Source organism: Macaca nemestrina, chromosome 4 (assembly GCF_043159975.1).
Source record: "Macaca nemestrina isolate mMacNem1 chromosome 4, mMacNem.hap1, whole genome shotgun sequence".
Taxonomy (NCBI): Eukaryota; Metazoa; Chordata; class Mammalia; order Primates; family Cercopithecidae; genus Macaca; species Macaca nemestrina.
The window spans coordinates 181402419-181429803 of NC_092128.1; the positions used below are offsets into that span (position 1 = coordinate 181402419).

At 42.9% G+C, this 27385-nt stretch overlaps 1 protein-coding gene across 7 annotated transcripts in view; it reads right to left on the reverse strand.

Moving 5' to 3' along the window:
- The window catches only part of LOC105472635 (ETS transcription factor ERG), a 282743-nt gene that overhangs the window by 29973 nt on the left and 225385 nt on the right, over positions 1-27385 (reverse strand). For all 7 annotated transcript variants that reach the window (XM_071095720.1, XM_071095718.1, XM_071095716.1 and 4 more), the window contains one exon: positions 14186-14337. In XM_071095720.1, coding sequence (XP_070951821.1) covers positions 14186-14337 — 152 coding nt within the window. The remainder of the gene's footprint in view (positions 1-14185; positions 14338-27385) is intronic.

Sequence of the window (27385 nt, forward strand, 5' to 3'; positions counted from 1 at the left end):
TCCGACATGTATAAGAAAAACAGAGAAATTTGGTGTGGCTGCAGTGGAGGATTTCAGAGAGAGCACAGCAGCACATGAGGATGGGGATGAAAGCTGGGCTCAGATCAATAAGGCCCTTGAGTATCTTGCTAACAAGTCTGGATTTTCATTTCTAGAGATTTCAGAGTAATTGAAAATTTCTGAGAAATTTTTAAAAATCTTAACATCAATCACAGAAAACTTGGTGACGAAAATAAAAGACATTATTGGGAATCCAAATACCCACATTTGGATTCTTATTCAACCATTTACTAGATGTAAACGTCAACCTCTCTGGAATTTGTTTTATATTTTTCTGTGGGTAATTAAATGAAATGTTAAGGGAATAGAAAAGTAAATGAGATAATGGATGTGAAAGCACTTTGCCAACAACAACATATTGCAAAAAAAGAATGCATCCACACACTTGATTTTGCATTGCAAACTCCGCTAAAATGGAATAAGAACAAAATCTATTATCGCAGAGGCAGCCTCTTCCTTAAGACACAAAAGTCCAATTTATCATTTTATTTTAAGAAACTTTTGGAGGCGCTTCTGTCAGATGAATCACAAGCCATTGAAGATAAGCTGTTCATTTTCAGCCTTCCATTCCAATTGTTTTGAAAACTTCTGTGTCTTCATTCTACATTTCATGGACACCAAAATGGTAAACTATCATGGCACAGGCTAAACAGGAGAAGCCATTACTCTCTGAAGCCTCTTATTTGTATCTTAAGTTACATGGTTATTATGAAATCTACTTCAGTAAATTGGAATTTAAAACATAAATAAAAGTAAACCATTACACACAGAGTTTCAGAGTTGTACTGTTAATGTGCTCTGTATGTGGAATGGGAGTGGGGGTATAAGCAGTGGGAGGCAGGGAGGAAGGCTGACATTTTTAAAAAATATTTCCATGAAACAGGACTCTGACCTAGTAGAGTTCCACTGTTGCCAGGAAAATATTGAGTAGATATTTAAATCTGGCAAAGGGGTACTGCATTGCCAAAGACATACTGTGCCTTTGTGAAACAAAATGCCTCACACAGGCAAACATCCTATTTCAGAGGCCCCTCTAGAGAAATGAATAAAAGTAAGATTAAATAAAAGCCAAACTGGCGATAATGAAAGTCCTGAATGTTATTTTTCTTAAATAATATCAATGAAAAATATTGGCTTCCCAAAAGAAAAAAATTATTCTTGGTTATGAAAAAACATCAAAACATAAAAACTAAAATGTACCTCTAAGCCATATCACAAGCCTAGTGAGGTGTTTGTTTTTAAACTCAGGCCCTGGGCAAGTCAGCCAATCTGCTGTCCAAGACACTCATAAGCCTGCAAAAATAAGATTTAACATCTTGCATCCTCAGGAGGACAGAAGTTACATTTACAAAGCAGGCCCAATAGAGAGAACTGGCTTAAATTTGAGCAATGATTCATTCCATCACAAATGGAAATTTGATCTCAAATAAAGAGCCTACCTCAAGGCTGTTTCTGAGCCTTTTAAATTTCTAACTTACATATAGAGTTCATTTATTGTTTTGGTGTTGATTTCTAATTTTATTGCACATTGGCCAGTGACTAGAGTCTATATGAAATTAACTTTTTATTTTATTTTATTTTTTTGAGATGGAGTCTCGCGCTGTCACCCAGGCTAGAGTATAGTGGCATGATCTGGGCTCACTGCAACCTCTGCCTCCCAGGTTCAAGTGATTCTCCTGCCTCAGCCTCCCGAGTAGCTGGAATTACAGGCACCCACCACCATCCCCGGCTAATTTTTGTATTTTTAATAGAGATAGGGTTTCACCATGTTATCCAGGCTGGTCTCAAACTCCTGACCTCAGGTGATCCACCCATCTCGGCCTCCCAAAGTGCTGGGATTATAGGCGTGAGCCGCCATGCCCAGCTGAAAATAACTTTAAAAAGTTCCGGTTTGTTACTCTTTTGGCGGCCTAGGGCATGATCAATTTTTACAAATGTTCCTTGATTGCTTAAGAAATGCATATTCTCTAATTTGGCAGTACAGAGTTCTAGAAAAAAACAATTGGTAATGTATATTTAATTTTAATGTCACTGATCTATCAATTACTGAGAAACGCAAATTAAAATCTCTCACTAAGTGGATTTGACTATTCCTTTTTGCAGTTCATTACATATTTCAAGGCTATGTTATTAGGTACATATAAGTTTATCATTATTATGTATTTTTCATGAATTTAACCTTTTTTTCATTATGTAATGACCCTCAATTATATCCAGTCATGCTTTCTGCCTGAAAGTATATTTTGTCTGCTTTCTATTTCTATTTTTGTCAGCTTTTTTAAAATTTGATTTTGACTAGCATATCTTATTCTGTCAGCTCTCAATCTTTGTTTGTGCAAGATGTTCTTGCAAACAACCCATAACTGATTGTGGAATATTTTTTAGTCTAGTCTAGCACTCTCTGTCTTTAATGGCAAATTTGGTATATCTACACTTATTATTACTGACTCTACCTGATTTTTACCATCTTACTTTGTGTTTTAGGTTAAACTTTCTTTGTCCATTCTTTATTTCTCCTTTGCAAATGTCTAATCAGATTGATCTACTTCACTTCATTCACCAGTTTTCTTTGTTTGTATTGGTTTGGCTCTTTGACATTCTAGTTCTCTTGTTAATCTTCAAACAAAATCTAAGTTTAATCATCGAATTTATACTTTTCCTAAATAATGCAAGTAATTTAGAAAGCTTATACCTGAATCATCCATCTCTGATTTTACATGACAATGTTCGCTCATATTTTTACCCCACTGAATTTTCTACTCCCTACTTAGGAGGCTGTGGTTGTCATTTTACAGCCATTTCTTTCTAGATCTACCCTCACCTTAATCAATTTCGTTGCTCTGATTTCCTTCCTGTATCTCACTCCCTTCTTCTAGGATCCATCCTTAAAATTAAATCTTTTGTTATTTTCTGAAGTGAGGTTCAATTAGCAACAAACTCTCTTTTTGACTCCTTCTTTTATGTTCTTCCTTAATATTTAAAAAATCTATTTATTTTATACTCTTTATCCAATACTTTAATTATTTAACCTTCTTGAGGGTTTAATCATGTTCATTGTTTCTGTTAAATCTTGGTCGGGAGAGGTTCTTTCTTCAGCTGTTTTTTTGTAACTTGCGGGTGGCAGAGTCATCTTTAGCAGGTCTCTATCTGCAGGAATCTGTACAGCATAGGTTGAAGATGTGTCTCTCCATGAAGATTTCGTATTTACTTCTGCCAGGTTTCCCAGATGATCACTAGCCCATGACCATTTTTCTGTATTAATTTCTCAGCCTGAGAGTTCCTGGCACACACTGGTGTGTGTATGGGGTGGGGACTCGGGTAATGACAGGCTCAGTTCTGATTCTCTGCTTTGTGCAAGCCCAAGATTTCATTCCTTGCCCCTAGTTGACCTTTAAAACCCAAATCTCTGCATTATAACAACATAGGACAACCAGGTGTCAACATAAGAATGTGCTGCTCTGCTCTATTCTCACTTTTTTCCTTATTTTAGTCCCTAAGGAGTTCACTGACTTTCTTCCCAGCTCAGTTGTGCATTTAAAAGGATATTAAACTCTATGCAGCAATTCCAGGTGTTTTGCAAAAGGAAAGTTTTCCAGGTCCTTTTATAGTAACCTCTCTATTTTACTAGAACCAAGAGCCCTCTCTGCATACTTTTTACCTATTTACTTTGAATAGTTTTCATTTTTAATGCAGCCATCATCCTAACTCATGTTATGCTTTACTTCATTCATTTATTCATTAATCAGTTGTCAAAAATTACTGATACAGATTGTATAATCCTCTATGAAAGATTCAAAAATGGTAAGAGTGCCTGTCCTCAACTTGTTTGAGAATCTACAGTTCTGTGTATCTTATTTTAAAATACACGACTAAATTATTTTTGTGAGGCTCTAAACATAGCTTTGTCATTCTGACACACTGAATTATTCCGCTGGATGAAACCATTCTCAACTAATCATCTTGTTTTTGGATAATGATCTTTATTGTTCTTTGTTTTCTTTTATTGTTGTTGCCTCCCGTTAGTTATTCCATTACAACATTGTGTATACTCATCATGTTTTAGAAATGGAATGGCTTGATCCACTTAAAGGTTTCTCCCTGCCTGGGTTTTCTTTCTTTGTCTTCTCTTTAAATGTTGCTATCCCCAGAGTTTCATCCTTGGTCTACCCCTCACCTCTCTCCATAGATATCTTTGGACATTCTTATTTGCTCTCATGTTTGAACTACAACATGCATGCTGTATTATTTTCCTAGGGCTGCTATAATCAAGTACCACAAAATGGGTGGCTTAGAAACAACAGAAATTCATCGTGTCATAGTTCTAGAAGATCAAAGTCTGAAATCAAGGTATCAGCAAGGCCCTGCTCTGTCCGAGACTATGGATAAAATCTGTCCTTGCCTCTTCTAGCTTCTGGTGCTGTCCAGCAATTAAATGTTCCATTGCTTGCAACGGAATCAGTTCAACCTCTGCCTGTCTTCACATGGAGTTCTCCCTCTGTGTTTCCACATCATCTTCCTTCTTTGTGTGTCTATATCCAAATATCTCCTTTGTGTAAGGACACCAGTCATTTTATTAGGCTCACCCTAATGACCTCATCTTAACTTGATTAAATCTGCAAAACCTCTATTTCTAAATAAGGTCACATTCTAAGGAACTGGGGGTTAGGACTTCAGTATATCTTGTGAGGCAGGCACAATTTAATCTGTAACAGGCAGCTGTGTCTGCCAGTCTGTATCTTGAGTCCCCAGGGTGCTCTCGCAGATGCCAGACCCAAATATAAACAGAAGAGCTGCGCTTTTTATCCCAGGTACTATTTAAGCATGTCACACATATCGTTATATTTAATCCATACAGCACCACATGAAGTAGGAATTATTATCATCCATATTTTGTTGATGAAAAACCTGAGAAACAGCAAGATTAAGTAACTTCCTAGATCCCACAGTTAGTACATGGCAGAGTTTAGAACTCAAATGCTGTGACTCCCGATAAAGGACTTTCCATCCTGAGCTCTAGGCCCACCACACTGCCTGGCAGGTGTCCCAGAAGCATCTTAAACACAGGATGAACCAAACTGAAATCACCTATTTTAAACATGTTTTTGGTATATTCATTAACACCTACCCAGCTGCTCATGCTAAATCTAAGCTGTCTTCAATTCCATTCTTCTCTTTGACTTTCAAGAAAAACAGATAACACCATTAGCACTGTAGAAATGTAAAAATCAGCCCTGGGCAACACAGTAGATTATTTTGCAAAATTCCCTCTCCACTTCCTTTATTTACTTAAGTCTTATTTGAAAAGGCTGTTGCAGAATGTCTACAACAATTTAACAAACATATTCTCTCATCCCATTCCTGTGTTCTCCCTTGGGTATTTTTGTCAGCACAGCTTATTAGGAAGAAGAATCCAGACTCTGGAACTAGAAAGAACTGGGTTCGAATCCTGGCTCTTCAAATGATTGGTTGTGACATCTTTGGCAACTCTCTTAGCGTTCCTAGTTCTAATTTCTTTACTGTAAAGTGAGAATGATAATGAGTACCTACATCATAGGGTGGTCACATGATTTAAATGAGATAATACCTTTTCTACAAAGTGCATGTCCAAGTGCCTGACAAGAGTGCATAACAATAGATAGTAGTTGTCATTGCTTTTTAAAAAAATGATTTGATTTCAGCCTCACATTTAACCCAATGGTGGTTTCCTCAACCACGATTCAGCTGATAACTTTAAAATACATATAATAAACTTTGATGTTAGCATTTCTATTTTAGTGGGTTTTGTTATTTAGTTGTTCGAGCATAGCAGGAATTTAAACAGAAGATTAAAGAAGCATGTCCCATCATATCGACAGAGTGGAAGAGATCCTCGGGTGTGTTCAGGGATGTAACAAAGAAAGATGAAGACAGAAGTCATTTCACCAACAGGTTCTTATTAGGCCTGAGATTAGGCTCTGGTCTCACGCAGTTGTGCAAGTGTCCCTGGGACAGCCATTTCACCTCTCTCAGTCTTGATTTTCTCACGTTTAAAGGAAGACTGAACTTAGACCACCAAGAATCCTGCAACCCCTGTGAGTCTGCGATTCCCGCTAGTTAGATCTAGATTACCGTTAACTCAATAAATCACATTTACTCTCCTCCACACAGAATCCAAGTGCTGGCTGTGTTGTCTGGTGACTGAGAACACGAAAGGCATGATCACCACCTCGCTCAACTTACAATCTAATAGAACAGACAGGCTTATTAATAATTCACTCAAAGAGGATCGAAAACATAATATATCAGCCATCAGGGCTTGGTCGGAGGGTATGTGCTATTACTTGTTAGTCACTGGCTTTCAAAGCCCAGCTTGGGAATGTCAATATTTAAAGAGGATCATGTGAAAACTATGCAGCCCTCTACCACTCTGAGAACTCAAGATCCCTGCTTTACATGAAACCAGACTGCCGAAGACTCATGCTGGGCGGCTGTCCTCTACCTCTGCTGAGCTATTCTCTAATGTAACTCAGCGCTCATAGAAGATGTCACAAGAAATAGGCTGTTGAAATGCAGTGCTGCAACTGTGGCAGGAAGATGGCCGATGGTCGGGTGTCTATGGCCACAGTAGCCCCAAGGGGTCCTTCTTTTAGGATTCTATACTGAGATAAACATTGTCTTCCCTGTGAAACTTCTTTTTTGAAAGGAAAAATTATTTCCACAAATAACTCTTTTTATTTTGGCTGCCAGGAAGCTCAAAGCCATACTGGAAACTTAAGTATAGCATCTTAGGCAAGCTTGTGGTCAAAATGGCTACATTTTTCCCTCACATGCTCTTGGTTTCTCATTTGTATTTTTAACTGCCTCAGCACTGATTCCTATCTCCTATTCGATAAGTTGTTTGGGCACAAGTCCATCAGTAGTTTAGTTCACAAGGCATCTCAAATCCTTTGCAGAATATCCATATTTAAGTAAGTATATACGTGCATTTGAGAATACAACATGAAACAAAATGAAGTGTGGTAACAAAAGAATTGGTAAGATGTCATAAGAGGAGTGATTAATTTGCCAGAGGATCAAGCACGGCTCCCTTGACAGGGCAGATTTCGAAGCTGTCTGGAAGAAGGAGGAAGAGCATTCCAGAGAGGGAACCGCCGGGACAAGAACACCAGGTGGTGAAAATGCAGCGTGTGAGTTGGGGATGTGGCAGAGGAAAAGGGCAGAGGCTGCAAAGGGCTTTCGGAATCACATCATCATGGGTATAAATGAAGCTTTTCTTGATTCGTCCTGTTATACCAATCTTCATTCCTCACATGTTCTGAAACACTGGTCTGAGTCACTCATTTGGGCTCTCAATCACACACTCTTCTGTCCATCAAAAACTACTTACCCCACATGGGTGGGTCAGCTACTTCTGACGGCCTTCGGTCATCTCCTCGGTGATTAAGAGTAATGGGAACTCAATGAATGCTTTCTAATGGAATAGAAGGGTCCTAGCATGGGGGTCTGAGTCAGACACAAATCATGTAGCTTCAGCCACACGTGTTTGGTAGGCAAGAAAAGGTGATTTTAAATCTCATTAGAGCTTTTATTCATAGTGAATGGAACACAGTAAGAGTTTAATGAATTAATAAATAATGAAGAAAGTGAAGAGATACAGCGAAGAGATGAATGTGGCTACTCTTTATCTCTAAGATTGCTGATTATTGCAAGGATCTATGCTGAAAGTGAGTTATTTAAAAAAATAGAAGCAGGGGCATTCGAAAAGCTCAACACTTTAGCACCTATTTTAGGGAATTAAAACAGAAAAAGAGGCCGGGCATGATGGCTCACGCCTGTAATCCCAGCACTTTGGGAGGCTGAGGCGGGTGGATCACCTGAGGTAAGGAGTTTGAGACCAGCCTTGCCAACATGGTGAAACCTTGTCTCTACTAAAACTACAAAAATTAGCTGACCTGAGATCCCACCTACTCGGGAGGCTGAGGCAGGAGAATCGCTTGAACCCAGGAGGCAGAGGTTGCAGTGAGCCGAGACCATGCCACTGCACTCCAGCCTGGGCAACAGAGCGAGACTCCATCTCTAAATAAATAAATACATAAATAACAGAAAAAGAAAAATCTTTCAAAATGCTATAAGCTGCTAAAGCCAGAGTCCTATTGCATTTTGGTCAGCATTTTGCAACTTTTAAGAAAAGTTAATGGAGACTGTGCCTTCCTCTTTGTTAGCCACTTGGTTAGCACATCTCCATGTTCACGGCCAACACCTAAAGAGTAACAGTAACTACCACAAGGAGTGATTCTTCATTTAAATTGTTTTTGGAATGTTAACGTGATACTGTTCGTCATTTCTATCCTTCCTTTGTGCCTACTCGCCTCTTCTAAAAGTGATAAACTATATCTTTGTTAAAAATAATTCAAGTCGGCCGGGCGTGGTGGCTCAAGCCTGTAATCCCAGCACTTTGGGAGGCCGAGGCGGGCGGATCACAAGGTCAGGAGATCGAGACCACAGTGAAACCCCGTCTCTACTAAAAATACAAAAAATTAGCCGGGCGCGGTGGCGGGCGCCTGTAGTCCCAGCTACTCAGGAGGCTGAGGCAGGAGAATGGCGGGAACCCGGGAGGCAGAGCTTGCAGTGAGCCGAGATCGCGCCACTGCACTCCAGCCTGGGCAACAGCGTGAGACTCCGTCTCAAAAAAAGAAAAAAAAAATAATAATAATAATAATTCAAGTCTATTAAAGTAAAATTTATATCTTCTGTCTTATCTAGATTAGAACTTTTCAACCTTATTATACATGAAAATTGCAGATACAATAAGCATGTCAATAATGTAAAATTTCCAACCCCACACCCAGGTTTGGAATATTTGGAAGTGTGTGCGTGCGTGTGCATGTGTGTATGCATGTGTGCGTGTGCGTGTGTGTTCGTGCGTGTGTGTGCGCACGTGTGTGTGTCTGGGAAAGGGTCTCACTCTGGCTTCCTGGTGGGAGTGAAGTGGTGTAATCATGGTTCACTGCAGCCTCAAACTTCTGGGCTCAAAGAATCCTCCTGCCGCAGCCTCCCAAGTAGCTGGGACTACAGGAACCCACCACTACACCTGGCTAATGTTGAAAATTTGTAGAGACGGGGTCTAACTATGTTGTCCAGGCTTGTCTTGAACTCCCTGGTCTCCCAAAGTGCTGGGATTACAGGTGTAAGCCACTATGACTGGCAGGAAATGTGTATTTTTAATCATAAATTTTCCAGGTAATCTTGATGCAAGTGGTTCTGACCATACTTTGAAAAACACTTTCTAGGCTGGGTGCGGTGGCTCACGTCTGTAATCCCAGCACTTTGGGAGGCCGAGGTGGGCAGATCATCCGAGGTCAGGAGTTTGAGACCAGCCTGGCAAACATGGTAAAACCCCATCTCTGCTAAAATTAGCCTGGCGTGGTGGCAGGCACCTGTAATCCCAGCTACTCAGGAGGCTGAGGCAGGAGAATCACTTGAACCTGGGAGGCGGAGGTTGCAGTGAGCTGAGATTGTGCTATTGCACTCCAGTCTGGGGGACAAGAGTGAGACTTTGTCTCAAAAACAAAACAAAACAAAAAAAAAGAATAAAAGAAAAAGAAAAACATTTTCTAGTCAACCTCCAAATTACGCTGGGCCATAAAAGAGCCAAGTAACCAGCATGGGGGGTGACACACTTATCAGACCGCTCTTATCACAACTGGTTTCACTGAATGACACTTGAATCTACAACAACGCAAGAAACTGCCCGGCCCTATGAGAGATCCACCTAGATTTATAGATACGTGCACCAAATACATAGATAAAAACCAGAGACGTGAATCACGGCCTAACCAGTACCCTTCGGGAAGGCACAATCAACAGTCTTGCCAGAACAACAGGCACAAACCAGGGCTGCCCAGAATGCCTGGTGACGCTACTGGTTGATCGCTTTGCTCATGACTCCCCCTATCTTCCTTAGGACAAACAGAGGAACACATCTTCCTCCAGACTCGGAATTAATAGCTGGACCATCTTTTCACATTTGCTTTCTTTTTATCCTGTGGACACTGAATTACCCCTTTCACACTGCCTGATGATCCCTCGAAGCCAAACAACACCTACCTTTTGCAATTCTGCAATATTTAAAAATTGCAATTAAAAATACACACACACACACACACACACACACACACACACACACATGCATGTAAACCTCACTCCTGGTTTTATTCTCTGTTAAACTCTTATTTTAGTTCATACTCCACATTCCTTTATTTTTAAAAAGTGGATTCTACCGTGCTCTTTCATATGTATCTACGTGAGCTGTCTTAAATCTGTTCTGAAATAGGAGGCAGTGTAAATATATCAAATGACAATCTACATTTATTCATTAGGGACATTTTCTAGTTGACACTTTCTTATGGGCTTTTTTTGACACTTTTTTATGGGCTTCTTTAATAACTCAAGATCATGAGTCTCAAAAGCAGGGATGAGGGAAACACTTCTCAAAACTGGATTCCAGGTACCAGAACCCAATCTGAACACGGACAAAGCCTCCCAGCTCCTCTGTGGCTTTATCTCTCAGTCTCTACACAGTACAAATTTTCTCATCAGTGTTTATTAGGACCACTGTTATTTCTAGTGTGTAAACACTGGCATGTATTGACGATGGTACAAATGTTTAGGAATAACTAATGGTTTAATTTGTTTTTTCATTCAGCTATCCACATGGTTTGCATTAGTGCCAAGCAATGTCTCTAAGTAGTAAGGACTATGTGAACCACTCAGAACCAGGTCTGGATAAATATTTTTGTGTACATGGGGCACTCTGTGCCCCAACTCTGCCTTAGTGAGGTGCCTGGATACCATGGAGATGGATGCAGCAGCTGATACAGCTTCCTGAGGTCCTGCAACCTCATGGTCACATTGGAAAATTGTCCAGATTGTGCAACGAAGCTCCGTGTATGTGTGTGTGTGCGCGCGTGTGTGTTCATCTCTGTGTATGAGCACACATACATGAAGCTTGACCAATAACTGAAAGACTCACAACTTGCAAAATCAGCCACAACTAGTTCTCTTACAAACACTATTAACAGAATAACTGCCTACACTGGCATGAAGCAACTGAAGGAAGAAAGAGCTGAAGAGAAGAGTACTTCGCTCAGAAGAAGGGAAACAGCCTTTACATCAAAGCTTAATATAAGCCAGTTTGCAGAGCTATCCTTGCATCCATCCAGCTAACATTTGATGAGCACCTACTATGTATAAAAAAGTCCTGAGTGCTCTGACTTCAGTTGATTCTCTGTTCTCTTCCCCACACAAATATCTCTCTTATTTTCTAAATACTTTCCTTAGTGTAGAAAGACTCAAGTCTGGTCCTACTGAAAAGAATATTTATGATATCAAATCCTATTGATGGCCTCATGGAAATACAGCCTCACCAGTTAAAATATGGTACCATGCATTACCTGTTACATCTGTGATTCAATGAGCAATTGAACAAAGAATCTTCAGTGCAGGCCCCCTCAGATGGATTCTCTCATCTTTGACATCTAAACACTTTGTCTCCTTTGAAGAAATTATATTCTTAAAGAGGAGGGCAAAGGGTAAGATGGGTTAGGGGGCCTCCTTTAGGTGTCTACTTCACTTTGTTCACGCCCAGCCAGTGTCTGGACAACACGCCCCTGCCCTCCCGCCTCTCCTCCAGGCACATCCCAGCCCTCGAGCTTTTCTTATGTGCCACACATCTGAAATGAGCACCTGGGACATTTGTGTTTCTATTTTTCCCATCCAACAGGAACAGCCCCCTGTTCCGAGGCACAGCAGCAAGCGAGGCAGTCCTCAGGCATACAGCTGCATTGTGAAGATCAAACCAAATGCATGGCCTCTGGACCTGTCAACTGCCTTTCAGTAAATACTAAGGACAGTTTTCTCCCTTTCTTAAAGCACACATGGAATCTACCATCAGTGTCTCCTATAAGTCTTAGAAAATGCTTTGAAATCAGGCACAACCCCAAAGGATGGCCCCTTTCACACCCCACTGCATTGAACCAGCTTCACGTGTTTGCTGAAAGCCACATGGTGAAAAATCTAAGGTGAAACCCAGGATATAAATCCAGGCCAGATGTTTTGTGAAATACCCTGCACTCCTGAACTCTTCTGTCTAGAAGGTGACAGAAGCTCACTGGGCATGATCGGACTCTGGTAAAGGGAAAATCACACCATGGAGGTAATCTAACCTGTTTGCCATCACACTTCACAGATAAGAATTTAGGTGACCCCAGGAGCAAGGGAGAATTTAGTTTGTGCAGATTTCACCCATGCATGCCCTTGGCTACTTTGGCAACGAGGAGTAACTTGTGCAGTGCAGCTCAGTGGTGAGGCATCCGTTCATCCATTCTCCACTCCCTTAAGATTCACTGAGCACCTCTTACATACTGGGCATTGCAACTGGCCCTGGAGATAGGGCCTTTGTGGGGCTTACGTTCTATTCAGGGAAGAGGATAATAAGAAATTTTTTTTTTTTTTTTTTTGAGATGGAGTCTTGCTCTTGTTGCCCAGACTGGAGTGCAATGGCACAATCTTGGCTCACTGCAACCTCTGCCTCCCTGGTTCATGCGATTCTCCTGCCTCAGCCTCCCAAGTAGCTGGGATTACAGGCGACTGCCACCACGTCTGGCTAATATTTTTGTAGTTTTAGTAGAGATGGGGTTTCGCCATGTTGGCCAGGCTGGTCTTGAACTCCTGACCTCGTGATCCGCCCACCGCGGCCTCCCAAAGTGCTGGGATTACAGGTGTGAGCCATCGCGGCTGGACAATAAGAAAACTTTTACATAAACATGCAATATATTGGCAGATGGGAATGAATGAAATCAAGAAAAATCAGGCCAACAGGAGACTGGCAGCCGCAAGTGGAGAGCAATCCTAGATGGAAGTGCTCAGGACCCGCCTCCCTGAGGCCATGACATTGGCCTGGATACCTGGTGAAGGAAAATGATATGGAACTACCTGGAACCAAGGGTTTCAGCCTGAGCTAACGCCACATTCAAATCCCTGAGGCAGGACTGCAGGGTGACCGGATGGCTGAAACTAGTAACAGGAGGGAACCCACAGAAACCGCTGTAAGCAGCTGAGATTTAATCCAATGCCAACAGGTAGAGACTAAAGCAGTAAGGCAGACCTGCCTGAGTCCTAATTTGGCCTCTTATTAGCCAAATGCCCTTAGAAAAGTTGGTGGACCTCTCTGAACTTCATCTTCCTCATCAGGGAAATCACGAGAAAGATGCCCATTTACAAAGATTGCTTTTTTGAGATCATGTTTCTAAAGCGTTTATCCAAATGCCTCCTGTAGGGTAAGTGTTCACTGACTGCCGACTGTTGCTGTTATTCTTATATTTCTGGTTTTTATGTAGCATGCATCCTCTGAGGAGCTTTAAGTCATTCTTTCCATTACCTTTAGTTTGCTAAATAAATAAGTTCTTGGCATGTCTTTCAAGTTTGAGAACTATTCCTTGGGGTTGGTTTTGAATTGTTTGTGGTAAAGAGTTACTCTGGTTATTAGAATCTGTATTACAGGCCAGTGATAGCTGGAATTTTAGATGTTTAAGAACATGTAAGACAGCAATATATGACTCCCAAATGTTTATTTTGCCAGATAAGATAATTTTAAAAACAAACAAGTCTATCATCTATCATAAATAGCACCTCATGAAGGACAGGATATTTGGCACAATAATCTCCAAGAAGGGGCAATTCCTCCCTAGAAAGGTCACCTTTCATAGATATGCACAGATGTGTGCATATGTGTGTGTGCACAAGCAAGCCTGCATGTTTGCCTGGACATCCTCTTTCTCTGTCTTTCTCTATAAGTAGTCTGTGTATTTTTCTCTACGTGGCAAAATAAAGAGCTGGGGCTACATATTGCTGTCTCACATGTTTTTAAATTCTGAAGTACATAAACAAATGTATTTTTCTCGCTTTGCTGTCAATCCGTGAACATGTCCCCATACATAGACCTCTGCCAGCTCCCATTTACAAGCCCTGCTCTGGGCAAAGGAGATGTGATCAATGCCACAGGTTGGGGAGAAGAGCTCCCCGAGGCTCAGCCTAGCCTCGGGGAAGTTGTGATCTGCCGAGGGCAGTGAAGCTGTAGGCACCTGACCTGCTGGCACGATAACTCTGCGTTCGTTCGTGGTCATGTTTGGGGGTGGCATGTGCTTCTCCTCCATGTAGCTGCCATAGTTCATCCCGACAGTGTCTGGGCTGCCCACCATCTTCCCGCCTTTGGCCACGCTGCATTCATCAGGAGAGTTCCTGGAGGAGGAGAAGAAATGTCCTTCCATTACAACAGCAACCAAAGAGCACGTCTCCAGCAACTTCTCACAACACACAGAGAGAACCAAAGAAGGGCAAGGCGGAAGAGACTGGGGGAGAAAGGACAAGTGTGAAAAGCCAAATACAGGTGGGGTGCCGTGACTCACGCCTGTCATCCCAACACTTTGGGATGCCAAGGCGGGCGGATCACGAGGTCAAGAGATTGAGACCATCCTGGCCAACATGGTGAAACTCTGTCTCTACTAAAAATACAAAAATTAGCTGGGCGTGGTGGTGCGCCTGTAGTCCCAGCTACTTGGGAGGCTGAGGCAGAAGAATCTCTTGAAACCGGAAGGTGGAGTCTGCAGTGAGCTGAGATCGCGCCACTGCACTCCAGACTGGCGACAGAGCAAGATTCCATCTCAAAAAAAAAAAGAAAAAAAGAAAAGCCAGATACAGTGCCTTGCCTTCTGTCCTCCCAAAATGCATAGTTTGAAGGCTTAACTCCCAATGTGATGGTATTAGGAGAGAGAGTCTTTGGGAGGTAATTCAGTTTGATGAGGTCATGAGGGTAGAGTCCCATGATGGGATTAGTGCCCTTAGAAGAGGAAGAGACCAGAGCTCGCTCTCTCTCTGCCATGTGAGGGCAGACCAAGAAGGTGGCCAAGCCATCTGCAACCCAAGGACAGAGACCTCACCAGAGACTGGCCCTGCTGGTGCCTGATTTTAGACTTCCAACCTCCAGAAGCATGTAAGCTCGAGTCCCGTTGCTTCAGCCAGCCCGTCTGTGGGGCTCTGTGAAGGCAGCCTGCACAGGCTAGGACAGTACCCACACTGGCTACACAGAACATGCACAAGGGAGGCGGAACTGCCACCTGGCTTCTGTTTCTTAAGCAGCTCCTCCAGAAACTGTCATGTCAGAACTCCATCTGTGACGACTGACTGGGAATACTTGCAGGGAACAGTGAACTGCTCTTTGTTCTCGTGGTGTGAGTAAACAGGCAGAGTAGACAGATGCTGAGAGGCGGCACCAGGGACACTCGCTGCTCAGCGAGGTTTATCCTGGAACGATGTTCCTTTTCAAAACCTCAGAATGAAATCCTGCTGCTGAATGTCAAATCCCTGCAGCCAATCTTTACATACGGAGCTTTGAAGACTCACAGTGCTCCAGGCTTAGGTGCAGACAGGAAGGGCAGAGAAGGGTGGGGACGATGCTAGGGGAGGCCTCATGGGAGTGGACTCCAGCAGTCCTAGAGGACCCCTGGGAAAGGGATTTGGAAGGAACTGTGTGGATGCAGAGAGGGGTCAGCTACTGACTACTGACCTTGGGCAACAGGTCACAGGGCTGCTGTTAGTAAGGCAGTCACTGTCATTTGGATAAAGTCAAACCTACCTTTCTGGAAAAAGAAAAGGAAACCATTTTAAACAGTGAGATATGAAAGCTACAGGACATGGATGAAATCGCATCTGATAGGGAAATGCCAAAAAGAAAATCCAGTTTAGGTCTGGGAGCGGTGGCTCACGCCTGTAATCCCAGCATTTTGGGAGGCCGAGGCGGGTGGATCACCTGAGGTCAGGAGTTCAAGACCAGCCTGATCAACATGGAGAAACCTTGTCTCTACTAAAAATACAAAATTAGCCAGGCATGGTGGCGCATGCCTTTAATTCCAGCTACTCGGGAGGCTGAGGCAGGAGAATCCCTTGAACATGGGAGGTGGAGGTCATGGTGAGCTGAGATCACGCCATTGCATTCCAGCCTGTGCAACAAGAGCGAAACTCGAAAGAAAGAAAGACAGAGAGAGAGAGAAAGAAAAGAAAGGAAAGAAAGGGGGGGGGAGAGAGAGAGAAAGAAAAGAAAGGAAAGAAAGAGTGGGGAGAGAGAGAGAGAAAGAAAGGGGGGGGGAGAGAGAGAGGAAGGAAGGAAGGAAGGAAGGAAGGAAAGAGGGAAAGAAAATCCAGCTTAAGCAGAAAACAGAATGTACATGTCAGTGCCTTCTTAGATGGCTAACGCATAGATGGCTAACCCAGGGTCACTGTAGCTGAGGAGTATTAATATTCAGGGTCTGTTGTCTAAGGTGGATTTCCAGAAATGCCTCTCAGGCTCTATCCAATGCACGTATATTTTTCAAATTCCTGGGAATCTGGGAACCTTCACTCTCTCTGGATTTCAGATTTCTATCCCAGTGTTTCCGGTTGTGGGATCCCCTCCAAGGAACCCTCATTTATCTCCTCCACATCTTGTTAGTTGGAGTTCTGCAGGGAACTTGGAGAATCAAAGAACTATGGGCTTGGCATGGATGTGAACTTCAAGTCTAAGGAGGTCAAAACTACCTGAGGCAGGGGAGCACTTTCTGAGCGGGGTGAGATGGAGCGGGTCATTCCACACCTGAAAGTCATAGCTGGGATGTGGACAGGAAGGGACAGTGTCGGTTTAGCATCTGGGAACTTGAAAATATAGGTTTGTTCTCAGCATCACTCACAAATGTGTCTGAAGCCTATGGAGGGTTCTTAGGTGTTGGCAGTGAAGAGGGTGAGCCGAGACTGCCATCTGCGGATGGAGGTTAGAGTCAGGGTCATGCAGGACTCAGGCCCTACCACAGGCCTGGAATGCACAGCCCTGCCTGATGGCATCCTCACAGCTGTGCTAACATGAAGGAAATTTTAAAATAATAATGGTCTGAGTTCCCATGAAGTAGATCCTGAATATTTCCACCGCTGCCTACACATGCATTATTTCCTCTTGATGCTATTTTTCCTGGCTTCACACATTTATCTCTAAAAGACCCATCCTAATATCAAAACACAGTGTCTTCACTTGACACTGAGTTTCCTATTCCTCTGGAAAATTCCATCAGTTGAGTAGACGGTATATGTTTTGGTATATTTGTCTCAAGGAGAGAAGTTACTAGGGAAGAGAAGTTAGAGGGATTAGGTTCTTTAGGATAAAGACTTTACCCAGATGATGTGAGTAACTCAAGTAACAACTATAAAATCTAGACAACCTTTGTTCAGATTCAATCATTCACTCATCCATTTAGACAACTGCTATTAAGTGCCTGCTGTATACCAGGCCCCATTAATTCTTTCTTTTCCAACAATGCAGTTAACCATTTGAAAAGTAAAAGATCAAAGAAATGAATAAAATTATAGAAACAGCCCAGGTGCGGTGGCTCACGCCTGTAATCCCAGCACTTTGGGAGGCCGAAGTGGGCGGATCACCTGAGGTTGGGAGTTTGAGACCAGCCTGACCAACACGGAGAAACCCTGTCTCTACTTAAAAAAAAAAAATTAGCCGGGCTTGGTGGCACACGCCTGTAATCCCAGCTACTCGGGAGGCTGAGGCAGGAGTATCACTTGAACCAGGGAGGTGGAGGTTGCTGTGAGCCGAGACCTTGCCATTGTACTCCAGCCTGGGCAACAAGAGCAAGACTCCATGTTAAAAAAAAAAAAAAAAAAAAAAAAAAGGATTACAGAAACAGGGGACATTGTGGATTTTGAACCCTTCAGACCAACCCCTTTTTTTCTTTTAGTTCTTTATAGTTTAATTTTCATATCTGAGGACAAGAACTCTAGGCATAGATCACAAGAGTTTCCCTATGACATTAAAGTAGATCCTTCAGGCTGGTTGCGGCAGCTCATGCCTATAATCTCAGCACTTTGGGAGGCTGAGGCAGGCAGATCACTTGAAGCTAGGTGTTCGAAACCAGCCTGGCCAACATGGTGAAACCCTGTCTCTACTAAAAATACAAAAACGTCACCAGGCATGGTGGCGCATGCCTGTAACCCCAGCTACTCAGGAGGCTGAGGTGGGAGGATCACCTGAGCTCAGGAGGTGGAGGTTGCAGTGAGCCAGGATTGTGCCACTGCACTCCAGCCTGGGCAACAGAGCAAGATTCTGTCAAAAAAAAAAAATCCTTCATCAAATCTGGATATGATGAACTATTAAAATGCATTTTGTGAGAGCTTTCTAAAAATATGAGTAAATATTTAAAATGGGGTCAATGGTCAGTAAAGCTACTCTGTTTTCATTTTGCAACAACATCCAATTCATCTCATTAGATTTTCCCATCCCAGCTTTCATTGTGGAAAATGGCAGATTGAGGCCATCAGACCCCATTTTCAAAACTTGCACCTTTAGGGTAATGTTTTTAAACTCTTTTTCCATTGCATTTTGTTTTAGCTTAGAGAAAGATAGAGTCACATTTTTTTATTATTTCAAGTGTTTTTTTGTAATAACTCTGAGGGACCTCCAACCCCAAAGAGAGGAAATGGTAACGCCACAGGGTCACTGAAGTGCTAGACTTCAACCGGGTATTCAACAAATATCGGTGAAGCAGGCCCCAGTTGTTGTACTCTCACTTTTTAGTCTTTTTCCCTTGTTAGTTCTCTTACAATTTTTTTTCATTTTTATCTTCTTCTTCTTATTTTTTGAGACGGAGTCTTGCTCTGTCGCCCAGGCTCAAGTGCAGGGGCGCAATCTCAGCTCACTGCAACCTCCGCCTCCTGAGTTCAAGCGATTCTCCTGCCTCAGCCTCCCGAGTAGCTGGGATTACAGATGCCTGCCACTACGCCTGGCGAAGTTTTGTATTTTTAGTAGAGATGGGGTTTCATCATGTTGGCCAGGTTGGTCTCGAACTCCTAACCTATGGTGATCCTCCTGCCTCGGCTTCTCAAGGTGCTGGGATTATAGGCATGAGCCACTGAGCCCAGCCTTCTCTTGCAAAGTTTAACAACAAAAGAGCAGCCTTAACGTGTTTGGGATCTGTTCTGGGAGCTCAATAGTTATCAATCTTCACCACAGCGAACTGTGTTGCTGGCATCATCTCCACTTTCCAGAGGTGTGAACTGAGTACTCAAAACACAAGGGGCTGGCTCCAGGACTCACAGCCAGGAGGAGGTAGAATGAGACTTCAGTGCGGGTGGCCCCAACTCTCCATCCCTGCTTCTTGACCCTGAACAGAATGACTCCACAAAGTAAAGGCAAGACAATGTCCTCTAAAAGGTCCCTAGATCTTCATTTCAGGAAGGCATCAGGGACTCCCTGACTCATACACTACTCTGGTTTAAGGTGTACACTGAAGCACTCATCCTGACATACTGTCCTACCCTGGGACGGTTCATTCCCTGAAGAGCATGTATATGACACAAGCAGGGCACATACATGAGATGCAAATAAGAGGTGTGATTCCTGGAGAAGAAAAGAATTTTCAAAGATATCTGCTTTACTTAAGGAAAGGACGCCAGGCACAGTGACTTACACCTATAATTACAGCATTTCAAAAGGTCAAGATAGGTGAATTGTTTTAGCTTAGGAGTTCAAGACCAGCCTGGGCAACATAAAATATGTATTTACAAAAAATACAAAAATTAGCTGGGCATGGTGGCGCACCTGTAGTCCCAGCTACTCAGGAGGCTGAGGTGGGAGGATCACCTGAGCCTGTGGAGGTTGAGACTGCAGTGAGCCGAGATCACGCTACTGCACTGCAGCCTGGACAACAGAGCAAGACCCTGTCTCGGAAAAAAAAAAAAAAAAAAAGAACAAAAGAAAAGGAAATTTTACCACATTTCAGAGAACTGCAAAGTGTTCATCTGAAAGTCTCACTATAAATACATTTTTGGCTCTGTGCCCAGGTGTGATAAGAAAAGACCCACACTGCACAAATGTGTGTCTCGATTACTCCACTGCAGCCCCACCTTCACCGGGCATTCCGAGGCTCACACATCACCAGGGAAAAAGTTCCCACAAACCGCTTGGTACGTCACCTGCACCAAGCGCTGCCCAGCATAGAGGACCATGTGTTCTCCATTCTCAGATTTGGAGGTTCCATGCATTGTTTTATTGTGCACATGGCAAAGAGCATGCTGTGCGGGGAACGAACAGTCCTGAAGCAGGACAGTGTGTCAGGATGAGTGCTGCAACGTACACTTTAAACCAGAGGGGCGTACGGGTCAGGGAGTCCCCGATGCCTTCCTGAAATGAAGATCTAGTTACCTTTTAAACATATCCATACTTTCAAACATACACATACAAACCTTTTAAACATACACATACTTGCATATGTGTGTTGCAGCAGTTCCTGAGAATATTCTCAGGCTATTCAGCAGGTGCCTGTCAAACAGATAATCATTTAGTAAATATGAAATGTATCTGTCTTACTGTTTGGGGTAGAAATTTCTTTATCGCAAATAAGCATTGTTCAAGATATTGCTCTCAGAGATTCCTTTGAGGACAAATGAAAATCATTTTGTCTTGTTAAAAAATTTCAATAGTTTGGGGGGAACAGCTGGTGTCTGGTTACATGAGTAAGTTCTTTAGTGGTGATTTCTGAGATTTTTGTGCACCCATCACCCAAGCAGTAAACACTGTACCCAATGTATAGTCTTTTCTCCCTCACCTACTCCCACCCTTCTGCCAGAGTCCCCAAAGGCCATTGTATCAGTCTCATGCCTTTGTGTCCTCATAGCTTAGCTCCTACTTATAAGTGACAACATACGATATTTGGTTTTCCATTCCTGAGTTACTTCAGTTAGAGCAATGGTCTCCAACTCCATCCAAGCTGCTGCAAACACCATTATTTTGTTTCTTTTCATGGGTGCATAGTATTCCATGGTGTGTATATATGTGTATATATATCTATATACACACACACATATATACAAACACATATATACATATATACATATATATATACACACACATACACACACACCCCACATATTCTTTATCCACTCATTGGTTGATGGGCATTTAGGCTGGTTCCACATTTTTGCAATTGTGAATTGTGCTGCTATAAACATGCATGTGCAAGTGCCTTTTTCACTTCCTCTGGGTAGATAACCAGTGGTGGGATTGCTGGATCAAATGGTAGTTTTACTTCTAGTTTTCCATACTATTTTCCATAGTGGTTGTACTAGTTTCCATACTGTTTTCCATAGTGGTTGTACTAGTTTACATTCCCATTGGCAGTGTAAAAGTGTTCCCTTTTCACTATATCCATGCCAACATCTGTTTTTTTTATTTTTAATTATGGCCATTCTTGCAGGAGTAAAATGGTATCACGCTGTGGTCTTGATTTGCATTTCCCTGATAACAAGTGATGTTGAGCGTTTTTTTCACGTTTGCTGGCCATTTGTATATCTTCTTTTGAGAATTGTCTATTCATATCCTTAACCCATTGTTTGATGGAATTATTTATTTTTTTTCTTGCTGATTTGTTTGAGTTCCTTGACGATTCTGGATATTAGTCCTTTGTCAAACACATACTTTGCAAATATTTTCTCCCACTCTGTGGGTTGTCTGTTTGCTGATTATTTCTTTTGCTGTGAAGAAACTTTGGTTTAACTAAGTCCCATCTATTTATCTTTGTTTTTGTTGCATTTGCTTTTGGATTATTGGTCATGAACTGTTACTCTCAAATTCACATTTTCAGTTCTGGGTTCTATTTGTCACCCACAAAGCATTAGTCTTGATGGTCCTATGCAATATGTGGCATCAACAAGAGTAAACAGGAGCTGGGAAGACAGATACTTCCCTCTGCTCATAGCAGGAGAAATTCCATGTTAGCCAGGGGTCCCCAAGATGGGAGGGCTGGTTCGGAATTCTGAGAAAGAATTGGACAATGGCCCAATGGCTGGGGTATTAAAAAGTGAGCCATGACACTTCACAACTCCCTGGCAACACCCTTGGGGCCACACAGTCTCAAACTCCTGAGCTCAAGCGATCCTCCTGGTTCAGCCGCCCTATAAATAGCTGGGACTACAGGCCACACTCCTTGAGAAATGTAACCTTTGCAGCAATCTCACACTTTTCCATGGCATTTGGTCATAACTGTGGTCACTCACAGGAACGTAGAAATAGTGTAGGAAGACACCAAACCTTCGTGATGAAAATAAAAGCACTGGAGATGTGCCCAATGAAACTGGCTTATTGAGCTTCAAACAATAATCTCTCTTAAATAGCAGTTGGAGAATTAAGTTCTAATCATTTAAAATCATGAGTACTGACTTCTTAAAACATACTAGCATTCTGAATTAATGATAAAAGGACATGGCAAAGAATATCAAGTACATTGGAAATTTTGTTAAATTTGAATTAAGGAGAGAAGGCAGACACATTGCTAAGCCCAGTTGGGTTCTCATAGGGTTACTGAATCAGAGGGCTGGAAGAAGCCCCGTTTCCAAGCCCCTGGGCATGACTGTCTGGAAACCACTTGGATGAACAAAAGTATACCTTCGTTAACAGTTTTTTAGGGAGGGGCTTCGTAATTTTCCTCTGAAACTCCAGAGTTCTATTTATAAATATGTAGAGTGGTTTTAAGCATATGTTATTCCTCTACCTGTGTGTAAGCTATGTGAAGTTTGAGGTGGGTTATAAAAATGCATATAAGACAAAATAATAACATAAATAATTAACAGAATAAAAATGAGTGGAAAACAAGGGCCAAAAAGGAATTAAGAGATAAAAGCAGCCCACTGAGTAAGCTTACTATTTAACCTGCTGAGGTAGGATACCAATTCAGCTCTGAGCTTTCTACTCACCAAAGCAAAGATGGAAGTGCATCTGATGACAAGGCTTGAGGTATTAGTAAACTACCTACAAACCAGTTATTCAGCAGAAATAAAGCTCTCCCTGGGCTAAGCTTTGAGGGTTTTTCTCAGGGCTTCTCATGAAGAAAACTGGCCTATGCAGTAAACAATATCATTCCCAACATCTCATAATACATCTAAGACCATCTCGCACAGTGCCAGGAGGAGCTGGTGGCAGAGTAGGACACTCCCTGTACACAGTGGTCCCATGCTGCCATCCACAGAGGTCTGGAGACGGCATGTCCCCAGCCTATCCTCCATACTGGCTGCTATTGGAAAGATCAGACCTGTCAGAGAAGTCAGTGCAAAAACATGAAAAAAATCAGTAATTAAAAAATGAAAAAACCTTGAGAGATGCAGTGTTATATATGCCTCTAGTTTCATAACTCCCAAATTTCTAGATTTTACTTATTTTACTGTTTCTTAAGAGACACGGTCTTGCTCTGTCACCCAGGCTGGAGTACAGTGGTATGATTGTAGCTCACTGCGATCTCAAACTCCTGGGCTCAAGCGATCCTCTTTTCTCAGCCTCCCAAGTAGCCGGGACTATGCACACATGCTGCCATACCCGGCTGTTTTTTAATTGTATAGATAGGGTCTCACTATGTTGCCCAGGCTGGCCTCTAACTCCTGTCCTCAAGCAATCCTCCCACCTCAGCCTCCCCAAGCACTGGGACTGCAGGCATGAGCTGCTGCACTGAAACCCCTACTTTCTAGATTTTAAATTCAATTTACCAATGTTAAATAGGGTCATGCTTATGTCTCCAAGAGCACCAAAGGCATTGTGGGTAAAAATATCTTTCCAGGCCTCAGTTGGTTAATCTTCCAACCAGTATTTCACTGTTGACTAAAGATGAGCATGGCTCCAGACTCTTTTCATGTGTTTATGTTTTAATAAACATATGGATAAAGCATTTAACATGGTGCCTGGCACATGACCACGCCAGGTGTCAGCTGTTGCTGTCAGTTCATTTCATCTGCACATCTCCATGACAGAAATACTTGAAAGCAGGAGCCTTATTACAGATGAAGCACAGAGAGGTTGGATAGCTTGCCCAAGATCACACAGCCAGTAGGGAAGAATTGGGATTTGACTCTAGATAGTCAAGGTCTCAACTCCAAGTACTTCACTTCCCTACTCTAGCCCTTGCTTGGTAAATCCATGTGAGAAGTCTTTCATAGACCTAAAGCACCATTGAATGGAACCTCAGAAAACTTAATTTCATCACTCTTAAGTATTCTAAAAGAACATCTTCTGAGTGGCCCTGAAGACAGTCATGGGCGAGGGTTACAGATGTGAGCTGAGCAGGGCAGCCACGAAGGAGCAAGGCGGGGCCCCGTGGGAGACTTGGAAGGTGGCAATGTTTATGTGGAGATATAAATAGGTTTTGATAAGTTTGGTCTAAAAGAAATAGTCACCTCGATTTGCAGCTAAGCATTCTACGCTTCTCCCCAAAACTTCATTGATGTGCCCAACAGGGTGCATGTTTTACACAGATGATGGGCAAACATTCATAAGTGCAAAAGGAAACCAGACAGAAAGTCCCCATGACGAGAGAGCCGAGTGGGAGTGCATCTGACTCTGACTGCAGGTCCAAAAAGATGGAGGTGAGGATCAGGCCAGGAGCTGGACCACTGTGGAAATAGTCAATCTAATTTTTTAAGATTAAATAAGTCCAAGATGAAAGCCTCCTTGAGCTATCGCCATACATAACACCCCTTTACAAAAAAAAAAGCAGGGTTGGGGGTGGGGACTAATATTCCTGAAAAAGCATACTGAGAAATGTAAAATTTGGTCTTTAGTCTTTGAAAAACAAAATAAACTTGGCATCTGACTTTGGTTTTCTCACATCAGAGTCTACTTACAGCGAGGCAGTTTCCGTCATGGAAAGAACCCGCAATGAAATGGCACAGCCGTGGCCATTAGCTTGACAAGCATGGAGCCTCAGCCCTTGTGGGTGTGAATGGGCCTCATTTATCCAAGAACGGCACTGAATACATCCCAGGGGGACAGCCCCAAGCTTGCTGGCCACATTAAATCTGATTCACCCTCACTTCAGAGCACTTAGCAGGGGCCCACTCCTTGGAGAAAGTCCAAGGCAAGTCAGAATGTAACTGTGGAAATCAGTACGTCTTCTTCTTTGAGTCAGTGGAGGCAAACCCCCTAATCCTGTTGAAAATCTACCTGTTCTCCTAGAGCCATCCTCCTTCCGAATCCTCTGAATTCCTCTTGCACCGGGACATGACTTTTCAGCCCCTCGTTCTCCGTCACATGCTGGTGAAGTGTCCTTGAACTTCACTTCCAAAGCTTTCTCCCTCCTGTTACCAGAGTGCTCTCCCCCACACAGAAATGCAAGCTGTCCATGTCCAACTTAATCCCCGTCACAGTCCAGAGCCCCTCCCTAGATTCTCTTCAGTGATCTGGCTCTGGGGCCCCTCAAGTCAGTCCTTTGTTTAGCAAATATTTGTGGAGCATCTTTCTAGGCCAAGCACTGTCCCAGGTGCTGGGGTTATATCAGTGTCTCTATTATAATGGGGCTGGCGTTTGAGTGGCCAAAGCCCCTCTCCCCAACTCCATGTGCTCTGTGCTCAAAGACCACATTCCACATCACCCCAGTCTCTTCCCTTTGGGCCTTCACTTTTGCTACTCCCTCTGCCTTCAAGGCCCTGCCTATGACCACCTGATACCTGCCCTATTCACCTGTTCACCACCTGGTACCTGCTCTATTCACCTGTCCATGCTCACCTCAGGGGTCTCTATAAGCCTTTCCCGGGCCGCCAGAGAGGAATGTCTCCTTTCCACTTCCACCGTTCTCTGTATTTTCTCAGTAAGTGTCTGCAGGATGAGTGAGTCCATTTACGAATGAATCTTCCATTTAAATATTGAGTTCCTTATCTTATACCTGCAGTGCAAGAGAAAGCCCCTCATGGTGGAATCGGAAAACCAATGTTGACCTTGGTTGACCTTAGATGAGTCACCTAACCTTTCGAGGCTCAACTCTTTCATTCATAAAAATGAATGAACGCTTTCTTGAGGTTGCTGTGAGGACATCCCTGAGATGATGCCTGTGAAGAAAGTCTGCAAACTGTGAAGCACTATACAAATTAACACAGCATGCGCACGCCTGTGCGTGTGTGTATGTGGATGTAAACGTGAGGCCTTTTGTTCTTGGCAACTGTTCATACTTGTACCTCGGTAAACTCTTATGTAGGTCAGCAAGCTAAGGTTTACTATTGTGCAGTGTTCAGCACACAACTGTTTTCTGGAATGTCACTGTGTTTCTGAATGTTCCTTTTGGTTTATTAGGTTAGTTCACATTAAGAAGAACTTGGTGAGGAAGCCGCATGGAAGAACTGGAAAGGCTTTCTTTGGCAGCTCTACCCTAAGAGGGCAAAGAGGTCAGTTCTGCGAGAGAACCCCCACAAAAAGGCTGGCCCGGGACAAGCATTCCAGGCCTGTCTCAAGTCTGAACACAAATAAATCCCTCCTCAGGTGGTTTTCTTCATAAGGATCCTAAAAGCACATACTTAGTCCTGATCGACTGAACAAGCTCCTAATCAAGTTTCACAGTGTGAATCGAGGTCAGTCACCACAAAAGGTATTTTTAGGACCCCAGACAAGGAGGGGATTGTCTGGAGCGCTGCAGGGTAATTTGTGGGTCTGTTTTATTTCTGAATCAGAGGCAGTGGAAAAGCTGTTTCAGACCCCATGGCTGGAGCAGCGGGTGGAGCTCAGCAGTGATTCATGTAGAACTCCGGGCTCAAACTGAAACCGTAGATGTTTGTCTTCACAGCTGTGTGTTATTTTTACCCTTACTAAATATTCTCTCTTACACCTGGAATTTCAGCCTCTTCCCAACAGTCCTGTGCCTTCCCCCTTCTCTGAAGCGGTTGAAGACAAAATTAATTAAAAAGTCACCACCAGCTCACCAACAGTTAGTTCTTTGTCCCCTTAAAGGGGCTCGATGTTTCCCTGAGAAAGTTTCATTATTTAAGTTTATATTTCTCTTTACAGCCAAAAACGAAGGTCAGCAAGACCGTGTTGCTTTTAGATCTTGAAAACTGGAGGGAAATGCACCATTTTGGGATTCATCATTTGAACATAAAATGTTCTGAAGCATAAGATCTCTACAAGTAGTTACATGACAAAGATCAGATGGGACGTCTTTTCTACCTTGTGCATGTCTTTTAATTTGTCTGAAAGACTCCTTTCTCAGAGAAGAAAGGATTGGGCCCAATAGCCAGTATGATGCTTCAGGTTTTTATTTTTATAACAGGTCAGGTGAATCCTGGTTAACCAAAACAATCTTTCTTTCTTTTTTTTTTTTTTTTTTCTTTTTTGAGACGGAGTCTTGCTCAGTCGCCCAGGCTGGAGTGCGGTGGCGCGATATCAGCTCACTGCAAGCTCCGCCTCCTGGGTTCACGCCATTCTCCTGCCTCAGCCTCCCAAGTAGCTGGGACT